The 15,788-nt window shown below is 41.8% G+C and overlaps 1 protein-coding gene across 1 annotated transcript; it reads right to left on the minus strand.

Moving 5' to 3' along the window:
* Nucleotides 1-103: 103 nt before the first annotated feature.
* Nucleotides 104-14,717, minus strand: LOC111234197 (calponin homology domain-containing protein DDB_G0272472-like). Its single transcript, XM_022762159.1, has 6 exons — nucleotides 14,293-14,717; nucleotides 6,494-6,924; nucleotides 4,426-6,379; nucleotides 1,727-2,566; nucleotides 1,178-1,292; nucleotides 104-990 (listed from the first exon to the last, which is right to left on the minus strand). The coding sequence occupies exons 1-6, from the start codon at nucleotides 14,655-14,657 to the stop codon at nucleotides 784-786; spliced, it is 3,912 nt and encodes a 1,303-aa protein (XP_022617880.1). The 5' UTR covers nucleotides 14,658-14,717; the 3' UTR covers nucleotides 104-783.
* Between the last annotated feature and the right edge of the window lie 1,071 nt (nucleotides 14,718-15,788).

Genomic DNA, 15,788 nt, shown 5'->3' on the forward strand with positions numbered 1-15,788 from the left:
CAACTATTTAGCCCATGAACTATAATCAGTTCCTATTAGGAACTGCTAAAATGTTGAAGAGAAAAGTTCAGATGAAAAAATAAGAATGAAAGAGTTGTTTATTCAAAGGTTGATTTTATTTTGCATCTTTTAATACCACGCAGCAGTAACATCAGTACAGTAATTGTTAATAGTGTAAGCTTAATTAAAGTGCTTTTGGGGGGTTAGTTGAATCATGTAAACTTTTGACATTCAGTGCAGGAGCAGGAAACTTTATCTACATAACTAGTGCACATTAACAGCAAAATAAGGCTCTTCTTTAAACTGGACATAATAGTGAACAGCAAACAGACTATAGAAAAACAGACAGTATGCACTTTGTTTTGCCAGGTAATACATTAATAGGTAGGCATAGACATTCATCAAAGTGATTACTAGACAGGATTTTATGCTCAACATGAAAACAATCATAACAAATACACAAGGGTTTGTTTCAAAGTCAGACATGTACATACTGTAGCAAAGTGTCAAAAATATAACTAAATATTTAGAAAAATGTAGAATACATTTATGATCATCTTTGATTGAAAGTTGACATAATCCCCCAATTGAAAGGCTCTTGGCTGGAACTGAACCAGACTCTGCAAGATTTCTTTTACAAAATATATTTCAGTCTTTATCATTATTCATCTGCCAATATGTTGAACTTGAACCCTAAACTGTTCAAATCCACTGCTGTTAAACCTGAAATCGGGTCTGCACTGGTTCGATACAGCGGGAAAAAAGCATCAATTGTGAATCTACTTAGACACCCTTCATCAGAGAGCTCATGGACATCAGGATACTTGGTTTCTCTTCCATGACACGCACGAGCAAGTTGTCAATGTACTTCTCCAGCTCTGATATCTTTTTGTCTCTCTCAGTAAGCTGCTTCTCCTGTTTCAGCACCAGAGAGATGAGTTCCTCTCGAGTCAGCTGGGAGTACGGCCCTTTCAGCCCGGTGTCATTTACCTGGGAGAGAATAGGTGTGCGTGTATTAAAAACACAAATAACACACGAAACCCTTGATGAAAGATTCAAACGTTGATCCTATTTGATGAAGAAGCATTTACATATGAACACTTTGTTCGTTTCTTTTGATAAGTGTGATGGAAAATCTTTAAACCACTTTAAAAGTCTTTGGGGAAAAAAACAATACCTTTGTTTTCTCCTGAACTTCACTGAGGATTCCTGTGGGTTGGTTATATTTTCCCCCTTGAACATTGGAGACAGACTGCTGGTCTGGAGGATTAAGGGGTTTTACAGGTTGAAGTCTGAAATGGTAAACAAGGAAGAAGAGAAAGAAAGATGTAAGCACTGGCTGGATGAGAGTGAAAGTAAATGGATTATTGATGTGTGAGTATGACTTTGTTTGTGAGATATATCATTTTTCATAAGATGAAAGAGTAAATGTAGCAATCACCAGTCAAACAGAATATGGTTTGTTATTAACGCTGTGAGCTAATTCATCCACAGATACAACGCAATTAATAATACAAGCAAAGATGAATGATGGATGAGTATCAATGATGAAAAATAAATAAGGATGAATCATAGAAGACTACATTAGGAATGTGCAGCGTGATGGATCTTTTTCTTTTTATATATTACAGCATGAGATCTACAGCTAGTGGTGTGTGATCTATAAATTAAGACGCGTCTTATAAATATTCTTTTGCCTTCCTGCTGAGGGACTGAGCTGTCTCACCTGCGTGAAGTTGTAGAAGGCACTTCCTGCGCTCTCCCGGGCTGGGGCTCTTTCCGTGAAGCCCCCTGGTCTGGCACAGAGATTACGGCCTCTGGCTGTGGGTCACATGCTTGGTGTGCACCGTTATCAGGTACAGCCGCGTCTGCATCATCCGTAACGTGGCCTCCGTCAGTGTTTTGGTGGATTAAAGTGCTTGACGTGGCGGCTTTCTTCGCAGGAGGTGGAGGAGCGCGGGCTACCTTTGAAGATTTGAGTTTCGCTTGGGAGGCGGCGTCTTTATCAGCAGCTTGGGACACAGCTGGAGGCCAGTGAACTGAACCAGAACTACCTGGGGTTTTCGCATCATCCTCGGCTGTGAGCTCATCTTCATCATCTTCAAATGGATTTGAGCCATACACAACAGGGACGTGTTTTGTCTCTGAGCCACCTCTCTGGGTATTGTTGGCTGTTTTGGGCTCAGATGACGGCTCTTCTTCCACAGAGCGAGGTCTGGATGGCGCAGGACGTTTACTGTGTTTGGCTACACTCGCTGTTCCTTTGGTGGAACTACTTTGCATTTCGCTCTGGGTGTTCGTTGTATCTGCGGGAGACTGACTCAGAGGGGCGATCATTTGCGTCGCGCGCTGAGGGAGAACACTGGCAGTTTTGATGTCTTTGTCATTACTCTGCTTGTTCATTTGTGCCAGGTGTCGTGTAGCAACATCCTGCTCCCTCTGACTCTCAGCTTGACTCCTTCCTGGAGGCTGAGGAGCCGGTCGCTTCTCCCGTTGAGCACTAATCAGGTCCTTTTCATCAGTGGAAACTGTCCTGCTTCTCACCGATGACACAGCAGACTGACACCTGGAATAGAGACAGAGTTAATGAGGTTTCAGCTCACTTAAGAGTCTCACAGGGAAGCCAGACACCGTAAAAAGAAGTGCTTCACTGGCCTTTGATAATCATCTAAAACATGTCATCAAGGATTTTGGAAAAAATTAGATTAGAGATATTAAAATCTTATGTAAAACCTTGTGTTACGAAATTAGAAAGAAAAATCACGGAAGAGAGGCCCAATCCCTTCATTTGAAAAAAACGCAGTGTTAAGGCATTGTAATGTGGTAAGATGTATTGCTGTAATAAAAAAATAAAAAATAAAAAAAAAATCTAATATGCAAAGCAAAACTCATCCAGATTTCTGTGATATTACCATCCACTACTGTCAATCTCAGAGTAATTGCCCAAAGTTTGGAGTCATATTCTCTACCTGTTCTTGACACCTGATATAATGAGGTAAGACTGTGCTATGAGCTCCCAATCTCAGCTGACAAACGAAACAGATCCTTGCCCGCCCACACACACACACACACACACACACACTTTATGTCTCTGCGCACTCATACCAATTAACACAGCTATGCAATTTTCATGATGTTGTCAGCCTCAGGTTGCATTTAAATGAGAAGTGTCTGCTGCTGTGGCGTCACTGACTGCAAAACAGGAGACGAAGTAACAATTGAACATTCAGATAAACATTCTCTGGTCTCAGGTAAATGACTCCGACTTTATTTCATTTTCGTCATTCAAATTTAGTTTCACTGCCTCTTGTGGTGTTGTGTTGCCCATCCTGTTGAGTCACTGATAACAATGACACTGATAACAACTGACAGTATCTAGTTTCACCCTGCTGTGCAACATCCACAACCGGCACCGTTTCCCACAGTTGTATTTCTGAATTTTGAGAATACACACACACAGTGAGGGGTAGACCAGTGTGAGCGGCGTTACAAGTCCATCAATGAGATTGAAACGATAAAGAATTAGCTACTTGGTCCAAACTGAAATATTACATCAACCATCAGATGTATTGCTAGGATATTTAGTACAGAAAAAATCATAGTCCCCAGAGGATGAATCCTATTGACTTCGAGGATCCTGTGACTTTTCCTCTAGCACGACCATGAGGTTGACATTTGTGGTTTTTGAGTGACGTGTCACAGTCTATTAGTTGGACTGCAAAGAAATTTAGTTCAGACATTTACGTACATCCCCCTCAGGATGATTTGTGATAACCACGGCAACATCTTTGGCTCCATCATCTGGTCAAAGTTTCACAAACACTTGGTTTCAAAACCAAATACCTGCAAAACTGACATTCCCATCAGCCTCAGCTGTACTTTGTGTTTAGCACTTATGAGCTAATGTTGACATGCTAACACACAACATGCTGGTGGAACATGGTAAACATCAGCATGTTAGCTTTGTCATTGTGATCATATAAGCATTTAGCTCAAAGCATTGTTATGTACGGCCTCACATAGATGCTAATGTGGCTGTAGACAGGTTTTTTGTTTTCATTTTGTAAAAAAATAAAATAAAAAAAGTTTGAGGCAATGTTTGTAAGTTTTGTATGCATTACATTTTGTATGTCTTACTTTTTCCGTCATTTACATTTGTTTTAAAAGAAGAGTTTATGTGGAAAGCTCTTTTACATATCTTTTAAGAATAATTATTTTAATTCAGTTGACATGACTAACCCGTAACCAACCGCTTGTATAAAAAAAGAAACCTCAGAAAACAACTGTACCTGAAGAGGTGAGTTTGTTGTGCAGTAATATTATGAGCGCATGTTTATAGCTAATGTTTCTTATATTGTTACGGGTTGAAACATACTGCATGTATCATAATGTTTGTGATGCATGTGTAGGATGGCTTGAACTAACCCTTGTTGGACGTTGGACGCTGTGGCTGCGCCGCTGTCGGGACCAGCGCGTGAGTTGGGAATCTCCTCGAAGGGATTATTTAAAAAGTTTTCATCAAACGGATTAGAGGAGGTGACATCTGCAGTCCTCGCCACACCTACTTCAGATTTGTGTCCATCTTTTGTTTTATTTTCTCTTGTCTTCCGTTCTTCTGCATCTCTTGCTAACTTTTCCTTCTCCAGCTTCCTGGTCTCCTCTTCTTTCCTCTCCCTCTCAGCTTTCTCCACCCTCCTAATCCTCTCCTCCTCCTCAATCCTCCTCTTTTCTTCTTCCTCTCGTCTCCTCTTCTCCTGCGCTAATCTTTCCATTTCTTCCTTTTCCTTTTCAGCCCTCTCTTCTTCCTCTCGTCTCCTCTTCTCCTCCTCCTCGAACCTTTCCTGCTCTTCCTTTCTAATTCTCTCCTGTTCCTCCAGTCTCCTCTTTTCTTCTACCAATCTCTCATACTCTTCCTTTTCCTTCCTAGCCCTCTCCTCTTCCTCTTGTCTCCTCTCCTTCTCTTTCCTTATCCTTTCCTCTTCCTCCCTTTGCCTTTTTTCTTCTTCCTCAATTCTTGTCCTTTCCTGTTCCTCCAGTCTCCTCTTTTCCTCACGCTCCTCTTCTTCTTTCCTCACCCTCTCCGCCTCCTCTTCTTTCCTCCTCTCTTCCGCCATCCTAATCCTTTCCTCCTCCTCCCTTCTAATTTTCTCTTCTGTCTCAATCCTCTCCCTTTCTTTCTCCTCTAGTTTCCTCTGTTCTTCTATCAATCTCTCATACTCTTCCTTTTCCTTCCTAGCGCTCTCCTCTTCCTCTTGTCTTCTCTCCTCCTCTTTCCTAATCCTTTCCTCTTCCTCCTGTTGCCTCCTTTCTTGTTCCACTAGTCTCCTCTTTTTCTCACGCTCTTCCTCTTCTCTCCTAACCCTCTCTTCTTCCTCTTCTCTTCTCCTTTCTTCCTGAGCCCTTTCCTCCTCCACCCTAATCCTTTCCTCTTCCTCTCTTTGCCTTTTTTCTTCCTCCTGTCTCCTCTTTTTTTCACGCTCTTCTTCTCTCCTAACCCTCTCTTCTTCCTCTTTCCTCCTCTCTTCCTCAGCCCTCTCTTCCTCCTTCCTTATCCTCTCCTCTTCCTCCTTTCTAACTTTCTCTTCCTCAATCCTTCTTTCTTCTTCCAGTCTCCCCTTTTCCTCTTCTAATTTACGCTCTTCTTCTTGTCTCCTAGCCCTCTCCTCTTCCTCTTGTCTCCTCCTCTCTTCCTGAGCCCTTTCCTCCTCCACCCTAACCCTTTCCTCTTCCTCCTCCATTCTTTTTCTTTCTTGTTCCTCTAGTCTCCTCTTTTCCTCTGCTAATCTTTCACGCTCTTCTTCTTCTCTCCTAACCCTCTCCTGTTCCTCTCCTCTCTTCCTCTCTTCCTCCCTCCGAATCCTTTCCTCTTCCTCTTCTTTTTCAATCCTCTCTCTTTCCTCTTCCTCTTGTCTCCTCTTCTCCTCGGCCAATCTCTCAAGCGCTTCTTCTTGCCTCCTCACCCTTTCCTCTTCCTCTTCTTTTCTCCTCCTCTCCTCCTCCATCCTTATCCTTTCCTCTTCCTCCCTTCTAAGTTCATCCACGTCCTCCGTTGTATTTTCTACTTCAGCTGCCTCCACTTCCTCCTCCTCCTCCTCCTCCTCTTCTGTCCAGGGTGAATACTGCCTCACTCCCCTAAGTGAATCAACAGATGGGGGGGAGCTTTCAGGGACATCCTCCATGGATCCATGGCCTGAACTGGCCAGACTGAAGTTTGATCCGATGCGAGAGGTCCGAGGCTGCGGCTCTTCACAGTATACGTGACTGCCATTGATGCACAGGTTGCTCTGTTCTACGGCGCCATGTTTTTGGCCAGCGGAGGAATCTTTGCTGTCTGAGCTGCCTGAGCGTTTATGTATCATGAACTTGAACTTCTTTTTACCTGGAAGGACATTGGGAAATGAACATGCATTTAATTACAATGAAGACAAGAGTGAATAAAAAAAAAAAACGGAGTAAAGAGTGATTGAGTGGATTAAGAGTTGTTGCTCCTGACCCTCAGAGGAATCCACATTCAGACCAGACGACTGGCTGCCGCTCAGTGAGGAGTTCTTCGCAGGCAGGACAGACATGGACTGAGACATGTTCCTCTGCAGGTTGGACTTGGGAGAAAACAAAGACTTGATTTTATGTTTCTTCTTCTTCTTCTCATCCTTCCCTGCAGCTACGTTCCCATCCCCATTTGCCTCGTCCTCGCTGTCCGTCAGAACCTGAGAGAAGGATGGCACCACGCTCGACACAGTGTCCGATTCCTTTTTCTTGCCTCGCACTTTGTCCTTGAACTTGCCCAGGCGAGAGCGGGACTTGCCGGCAGCGGAGAGATCAAACATGCTGGCGGTCATGTTGTTTCTCATGAACTGGATGTCCACGAGCACCTCTCCTCTGTCTTTGTCTGCCTTGCCAACCTTGTCCAGTAACTTGAACCATCTGTTGAAGAGAGGCATGCTATTAGAATGACATATCAACAAATACACAAAGCCCAAAAGCCTGATTTATTAAACATTATTTCACATGTGAAGTTTTTAAGATATTTACTCTGGATGTCATTAACTTCTTGTTTCCATGTCGGCTCTATCTGGGTAAAAACATCTTATGGCTGCAATTAACTGACTTCTTGGCACAATGGCACTTTTCACATTTTAGCCGCAATGATGTATGTGGATTGTCTGGTGTGGTCGTGGAGATTTATTCAGGATTGGCATCATGATGTCTATGATAAGCCACAGTGTAGTAACCTAAAGTCAGTGGTTGTAGAAAATCTGCCAAGAGGAGATATTTACATGATGATGTCCCAAGATCATGTAATTTATATTTGATAGGAGGTGACACGTATACATTATATATTATTATTTATATTAGTTTGTCTTTTTTAAAAAGATGATAGAAACAGTAAAGTTTAGTTGAATGAAACTATGGGATAAATTTAAGAACTGTTGTATGTGAATAATTACTTAACACCAAGAACATCAAAGTTAACCTGCCTAAACCAACTTTGTTTGTTAAAATAATAACGGAAACTTTTAAGTACCTGAATATTTACCAGAGTGTGATTTTTTGCTCATTTGTATATTTTAGTTACTTACTGTCCACATTATTTCTATTTCTTTTATTTATCACACAGCAAACACTGTCTGCTGAGTGTTTACATTCATCTTGTACCTTTAAGATCCGACACTTCACTCGCTGTCTGTGATAAAGAGGTGTCACAGAGGAATGTTAATGGAGCAGTGAACACAAACTATCACCCAGCATGATGTAACGTATTGAAAAGGTTAAAGGAATCATCAAAACTGAGACTGAGATTCAAGGAGAGTATGTTAATGTTCAAATCCTCATTAGTTTCTTCATGGAAACTGTGATCAAGCCGCAGCAAATGGAAAGTGACTCAGCAGCGACTTGAATGTTTTTGGAAAGTCTGTGGTGATCTAAGCACAACCAGAAAACTGACCAAGGAGGAAAGTTTTCTTCTTTTTTTTTTTTTTCTTTTTCAATAATAATAATACTGTGCTGTCTGTGGCAGCCACTAATGTGGAGAATTCATGAATGCTTGTACTGTGGGTACTTCCTCTCACACACTGCAGATGCTCACTGCAGTAAATGGACAGTTTTTCCACCCCGACCTGTAGCACAGATTTATACTTAGCAGGCTCAGTGATAGCTTGTCGATATGTTCCTAAACATTTAATCCTGCAGACAGTCAACAAGCCAGATCGCCCCCCCCCCTCCCCCCAAAGGAGGAGGGAGTTTTCATCTAAGACGATTAGTCTCTGCCTCTCAAAAAAACTCAAATTAGTCAGGTTCACAGGAAACCAATCTGCTATTAACCTCATCATCACCTTTTAAACATGCTGCGGGTACTGTAGCTGCCACAGAGCAAGAGTCGGTGCCAACAGTCATTCCCAGCAGGGTCACACGCCATTGATCTGTTACTTTACACAAACAACCACATGCAGATTTAGGGTAAGGAGCCCAATAGAAACACTGCTTACAATCTAAAAACCTGCTGTAATGAAATGTAGAAAAGCCAAAACAGACTCAGTAAGACATCCACTGAGACCAGACTGTGTCAACTTTGAAAGCACTCCTGCACCTGTGTCATGGCCCAGCAGTGACAGAAGAGCCTCAGAATGAGCAGAATAATTCAACAGAGCGACAAAAAACACCAGTCAGCGTAAAAAAGTGTCTATCAGGCAGAAATCTGAGGTCAGCTCACCACTGAACAAACAACTCCAACTGAAATCTGAATTCCTGAGGAAATGAGGAAGGGGCTGTGTGTGCATGTCTGTGAGCATGTGTGTGTGTATATGTCTGTCTGTCTATGTGTGTGTGTGTGTGTGTGTGTGTGTGTGTGCACGCAAAGAACATACTTCTGTGTTGTGGGCCTATCATCTCTCTAGTTATGTGAAACACAAAAGTAAGCCTCAAAATGAAAATACGGCTCACAAATGTGGTTTTAAAAAGCAGATAAATGTGGAAGCATTTTTTTTTCCCAGTTTATATAACACCCCCCCTCCTGAGATGCCACTGAATCTACATTCCTCTCAGTGGTCCTGAATCAGACACGCTGTTGAGATCACCCTCCTCTCTCAGGAATGCTTCAGATGTGTGGCACAAACAAACTAAGGAGGGGAAACGCCTTTTCCTGGAGACTGCTGTCACAGCTCCCCTGCCTCCTACTGCTGATGGGTAATGGGCTGTGATTTGCAAATTTCAGCCTTTGACATTATAAATATTCCACCGTGAGGCTTCTTCATGATTTGCCCGATGAATGTCGATCAGCAGAACGCAGCTAGATGGATAATCCAGTTATTGTACGATGTGGATGGTATTCTGCAGCAGTTTTGTTCTTACTCCCGGGAACGGTGAGGTGTTTATATGTGGCTCAGAGTTATGACACAGAATATTTCATCCAATCCTTCCGTGGTGTTACGGCGTGCTTTTGAATAGTTTCACTGCCAAAGTAGAAAAGTTTTGCAATTCCCCTCATATGGCCTAATGATACAAACAGTATTTTATTCATTATCATCACATTATGATAAAATCATCTGTCGTATCATTCCACAAATTGATTATTATTATTATTTTTTTTTTTAATAAATCAGAATCAGAAAAACTTGGAGATCACTTTGTTACAATTGCTCAAGAGTTAGGAGAGAGGAGGTAAATGAGTAAATAAGTAATGCTAGAAATATAATAATAAAGTAACTAACTAGATAATTATTACAGTCCTTGTTTTATGCATATTAATTGCTATTATATTAATTGCTTGGTATCATCTGTTACATTATTTTATATGTTGTTATTTTATAAATATTTGTCATATTAAGATATATAAATATCAATAACAGAAAATATCCTTAATGATAATGAATTGAACCGTTCCACCAGCACTGTAGTATAAAGTCGTGTAATTCTAATACAATATCACTATTGTGTAGTATATAGTATACGTAGCAGAGCCCAGCATGGGTTTAGTATTAATGTTAGTATGGCATATGCATCAGAAGACTGTAGTATTGTACAGTATTAGCATTAGTAGAGTGAAGTATAGTACAGTATTAGTGTTACTACTGTAATAGTATTAGTATACGTGGTAATAGCACCGATAGTATATTGTAGTATAGGTTTAATCCACAACATTGTGCGTCAGTGATGCCCACACAAGTCACTAACACAAACACACATAAAGAGGAGAAGTAAGATACTTCAGCTGAATCAGAGGGGAAGTTGCGAAAAGTGTTTGGGCGTTAGCTGGTAGGGCTAGTTAGCAGAGCGCTGGAGGAGGAATTAAGAGAAAGAGGCTTTCACTTCACAATGCCCGGATGATGATGATGATGATGATGATGATAATGATGCCCTTAAACTCAGTAATCTCACATCCCTGTGAATAGTAGAAAGTGTGCTGCTCTGCTGTACAGACAGAACCACAAGAGGATAACGCATGACTCAACATTTTGTAAATGTGTTCTACTTTCTGCACACACACATCCTTCCTTGCGAAGCCTGAACCACTGATAAGACAATGCCCTGAGTGGCTCAAGCCTTTCTTATCACAGAACACAGCTGCACAAGTGGGAGAAGAGATGAGTGAGTAAAACAACTCAACAGTGATAATATCCAAGGAGCGAAACTGTCCACGGCTTATCGCATCAGTCCACATCCATGAGTCAGAGAAGCTGAAATGAAGGCCTGTACATGGCAAAGGAAGCAGTGGAACTGAAAAAGAAATTCCCGTTGCAGTCACAAACCACTGGTTGAACCTTGTGCCATTTCTAAACCAAAATCAATTACAATACATGCTAGAGCTCACACTGTGCAGGGTGTAACCTGTAATAGAGACTTATTGCAGGTTTCTAAATATCATTTCATCATAATGTTTCTAAAAGGTGTCATGGAAGTTATTTTTCTGTATCCGGGCTTTGCGACACAGGTGCTCTTAGACCTGCAGGTTTTGTTAGTAGATGAGGCAGTTTGTTAGGCTGACTGATGTGGGTGTCATAATACCCCTGTAGCTGCTTGATGGTGTTGAAATTAGAAAATAGGCCTTTTCATAGGCGTGTGAATACATTGTGACCTCTCCCGGTAGGAAAAGTACAGGTGTAAATAATAAAAGTCAGTGAGTTTCAATCAGCCGCTTCAGCTTCAGGGTATTGTGCATGTTGGCTCATTATCAAACAGTCATGACCTATGAAACAGAGCAGAGCCATTGTTAATGTGAATATTAACACCTGTCTTTCCTGCTATGACAGGTTAAAATGCCTGCTGGGAAAAGGGCCTATGACGACTTAAAATCAACCGGTTTTATAGATGACTGGCTTATAGCAATGTGTTTGCTGTTGTTGCTGTGCTCCCTGTCAAACTTTACCCACACAGTTACAGCTCATTCGTTTACTTCATACTTTAAAACAACTTTTAAGCCAAAATAGGTAGGAAGTCCTTAAGTCCGGGAAAGAACCGGGAAAACTATATGCTGAGGAATATCATGTGATATGATTGAAAGCTGATTGTAACAGCCGTGGTTCTGTTTTCGCCAAAGATTTTCCTTTTAAATTTAAAATTAAGAAATAATGGTCAGTGATCAATATAAAAACACAACCATATAATCAAACTACAGACTCAACACTTTTCAAGCACCTAAAGCAGAAGTACTAACGCAGACCTATTGTAGTTATAAAAACAGCTACTATAAATCTAGGACTGTTGAGTAAAAAAAAAAAAAAAGAAAACAGTAATAGCAGCACTTTGATTTGCAAACAGTCTTCAAAAAGATGCAACAGTAGAGCTACTGGTAGCAAACATGTAACACTGTTTATCTGTCGGGTGCCAGTACAGCCACAGTGGTTTTCTTCAGTAAAACTGACCCTGGTAGACTGTCCTTGAGGCCATCACAGTTTGTTTTTCGTTGATAAAAACAGTCAGGAATGTGAGGCTAAAGCTGGATTTAAACCTCAGAGGCAAGGTGCATTCACCAGGCTCACAGAAAGATCAACAGAGACCAAGCAGAGCGTTTACTCAACACCAGCTAAAGCATGTTTGCTGATTTATCAAAAAAGAAAAAAAAAAAAAAAAAAAAGATAATTTCAGTGTAAGAAATCCTCGTAAAACACTCTACGTGTGTCTCAGCATGCAGCAGAGCTGAAGGGAAACAGATCTAATTCATGCATGACATGCTGCCAAAAAGGGCAAAATGTGATCAGAGACGCAGCCACGCCATGAAATCCAAAACCATGCACGGTTAAACGTGCAGCACACAGCCAGGTGAAGTTCAGTTTAACATCCTTTTTTTTTTTTTTTTTTTTATACCTCCAGGTCAGAGGGAGATAGTTGGACAATAGCCAAACGCAAGAGGAAGGCAGAACAGTGTGAGAAGATTTGTGACATGTGGCATTTAAATCACAGCTCATTTCATGCTCTCAAATCTAATTGAACTATGGATTTTTCACTGTGACAGTCATAAAGAAAAAAAAACTTCACTGTGTGCTGTTTCATGAAAGGTTTGCCATAATATGAACAGACAGCAAATCTGTATGGTTTTATGATGAACACAACATGAGCAGGAATGAACCACAATATCGAATCTAACCCTGGTATAGATCTCAAACAGAGCGGACAGACCCGAACGACAACAAACAACTGTGAAGGGGGCAGGAGAAGGAAGTGTTAGCGTGTGTTTGTGTTTGTGGATTAAGACAAACAGGCTGGTATGCAGCCTGCTTTTGTATAATACCGGTCACAAGGTGTGGGAGTGAAGTACCCAGAAACAGCTTAGTGCAACAAAAGGTTTTCCATTCTTACCGAAATACAGATGTTTAACTGTGAGAGGATGATCAATCTTGAATTTCAAATTTCATAAAAAAAAAAAAGGATGACAAGAATTAAAATACTAAACCTTTTCTTTGACCGTGCAAAGAGTTTTCGGCTTAAAGGAGCAGGTATAATCGCCATTACTAAGACTGTACCAGTAGCACCAGCCAGGCCTGTAAAACGTGATCACTGCCATTCCAAACGCGGGAGCGATGTATGATTTAATTACTTCACCTCCTGTGGTCATGTGTGGATGCCGTGTAATGAGAATTCAAATCTGAATGCTTGATGTTTCTAATCTCGGTGTCCTTCATGAGAAATGCGCTCGACTGGGCACGGTGAGGGGAAGTTGGGGTCTTCTTCGGTGGGGATCTTTCTGTCGTTGTCAAGTTCAGTCAATGAAAGAGTGAATCTTTTGGCTCACTTCATTCGCCTGAGTAGCTAATGCTGATTGGCATCCTTGAAGGCTGCAGCCGCGGGAACAAATCCCTTAAGCTGCAGTGGAGCGAGTGGGCAACATTCATAAGTCAAACCCACCAGAGCGGGTCCGTGTAGTGACGCATGGCTATGTATGAGTGTGTATGAGTGTGTGTGTGTGTGTGTGTGTGTGTGTGTGTGTGTGTGTGTGTGTGTGTGTGTGTGCGCTTGAATACCTCACTTCAGCAGGAAAAAAGTGCAGATATCACAGAGGGAAATCATACTCACTTTCAAAGAGGCTTTGAAAATGCACAGATTAAGCAAATCGATTTCATACGGCGACCCTAACCCACGGTTATCACAGATGCTGCATAATTTTTGTATTAAACCAAAAAAAAAAAAAAAAAAAAAAAAAAAAAGGACATGGTTTGTAATTATTAGGGATTTAATAGGGATTATGGTTTTGTCCTACAACACCACAAAGCCTTGTATAACTGACAGAACCAGCAACCAGTTGTTCCCCTGTGGTGCAGATGAAAATCACAGTTACTCAGTCTGTTTTGCACCTCCCATGATTTACTCATTTACATGCAGCTAAAAGCACCTTGTGCCCTACACTGAGCTCTTGCATATTCATAGTCTTATTGAACCATTTCCAGCATCTTAAATGTGAGTTTTATTTGGTTTTTCTTAGTTTTCTATGATAATAAACTGGATATCTTTTGGGCTTTTTTTCTGTTGGTTGGACAAGACATTCTGGTTTTGCTCTCTATGCTTTCTAATCCATAAGCTTCCCAGCAGTGCATAGAGTAGCTAATTAAAACCAGCCTGCCCCTTTAACAGCTGCAACACATCAATGTGAGTATCACCTATAATCCAGTAGGCCTAAAATATCATCCGGAAATAGACCATTCTGCATAATGAGTGGTTGTGGTTTTAAAAGATTTCACTTAAACAAAACTTTAAATGCATCACTTTACATGTTGCAGAGTCTTTCTGCACTGTGGTTTTGCAACTTTTACACAACTTTCACATTATTTTCAACTAGCCTATCTCCCTGCTGTGTTCACTTACTCGGTCTTGTTGCGGGTTTTGTCCTCACTGAGCTGCAGCAGGTTGATGACAGCCTGTCCCAGCTGTTTGTCTGGACCCACCAGGGCACGGTGCAGGACGTGGACATGCAGCGTGCCCCGCTCTGCTCCTCCTCCTCCTCCTCCTCCTCCACCGAAGTGCAGCGGCGGCAGGTCGAAAGCGGCCTCCTCCTTCCACACCGGAGCCACGCTCTTCTCCACCACCGAGGTCTGATACTTCTCCTTGCCCACTTGCATAACCGCGTACGCATCGTTAGTGCCGTTTTTCCCCTTCGTCCTCAGGCCTCGGGCTTGGAGCACCGTTACCTGGACGCTTGTGGGACACCACTGCTGATCCGCCAAGGACATGCTGACGACACTTGTCGCAGGATTATTGGCGGTAAAATTAGTCTAACAATGAAGCCCACAAACAAGACGCAGTGGTGTCTACCATCGGCCCACTGGTCAGCAGAGAAGAAAAAGTTTTCCCTTGAGCTTCGCTGAAGTTGAGGAAACAGCTGATTGGGCGTGGTTACACCGAGAGAGGGCCTTGGTTAAGACAAGACACTCCCACAGATTAACGGGTTGCATGACTTGTGTGCTCACTCACACCACCACAATCACTTACTGGAGCTAATAGGTCACACCTGATCCCTACTGACACCTGCCAGAGTGCATCAGCATCATCCCACAATAGCTGCATTCAAAGAAAGACAAAACTGATAGACTCGATTCGGGTACTTCTCTTTTATGTCACAGGTTAAGACAGGAAAACAATGCCAGCTGTAGTATTTTTAGACAATGCTCCTGTTATGTAATAATCAGTAGTCACAGTTCCATGTCATCTAATGTTTTTAGATGACATAAATGTTGAGGCAGGGCCGGGTAGCCTGAACATTTGTCATCTAAAAACATGAGACCTCTCTGCTCTAATAATTCTCAGACTGTAACGTGGAGACAGGATGGGATACCTGACAAGACCGTGACAGCTGATAGGGTTCATATGGTTGGATTCAGTTTCACATGCAGCTCCAGTTTGAATCGTAATCAGGCTGCAGTGGTACTGTCTGTATCTGTTTCGTTCCACTTGCAGATCAGATGGATTGATAGCTCTGAAGTACTTTGAGAGTGTCTGTTGGTTTCTGTTTTAGCCCTTTAATGGACAGGCAACCTTTCCAGAATTGATTCCCCTTTCTGCTCAATACGTGAGTATGGGAAATTATTTATACAGTTATACAGCCGTCTGAAATCAGTCTATGCATTGATTTGCATGTTTACTGTTGAGTGTCACAATATGCAGGATGGTCCATGTCTGAACACTGACTCCTTCTGTTGAAAAAGGGAACAAAATTAACAGTTTCTGGTGAATTTACTTTGTATCGCCCTGAATCTCAAATGCTCCACAGAAATACTTCTCTAACAATCTGAGGCAGACAAACTGAAACCGTCCATTATCATGGCTCACAGGAAGTACAATGCCCAGCAAAGATTAAATCTACG

This window comes from Seriola dumerili, unplaced genomic scaffold (genome assembly GCF_002260705.1).
Source record: "Seriola dumerili isolate Sdu_G_001 unplaced genomic scaffold, Sdu_1.0 BDQW01000442.1, whole genome shotgun sequence".
In the NCBI taxonomy this organism is placed as follows: Eukaryota; Metazoa; Chordata; class Actinopteri; order Carangiformes; family Carangidae; genus Seriola; species Seriola dumerili.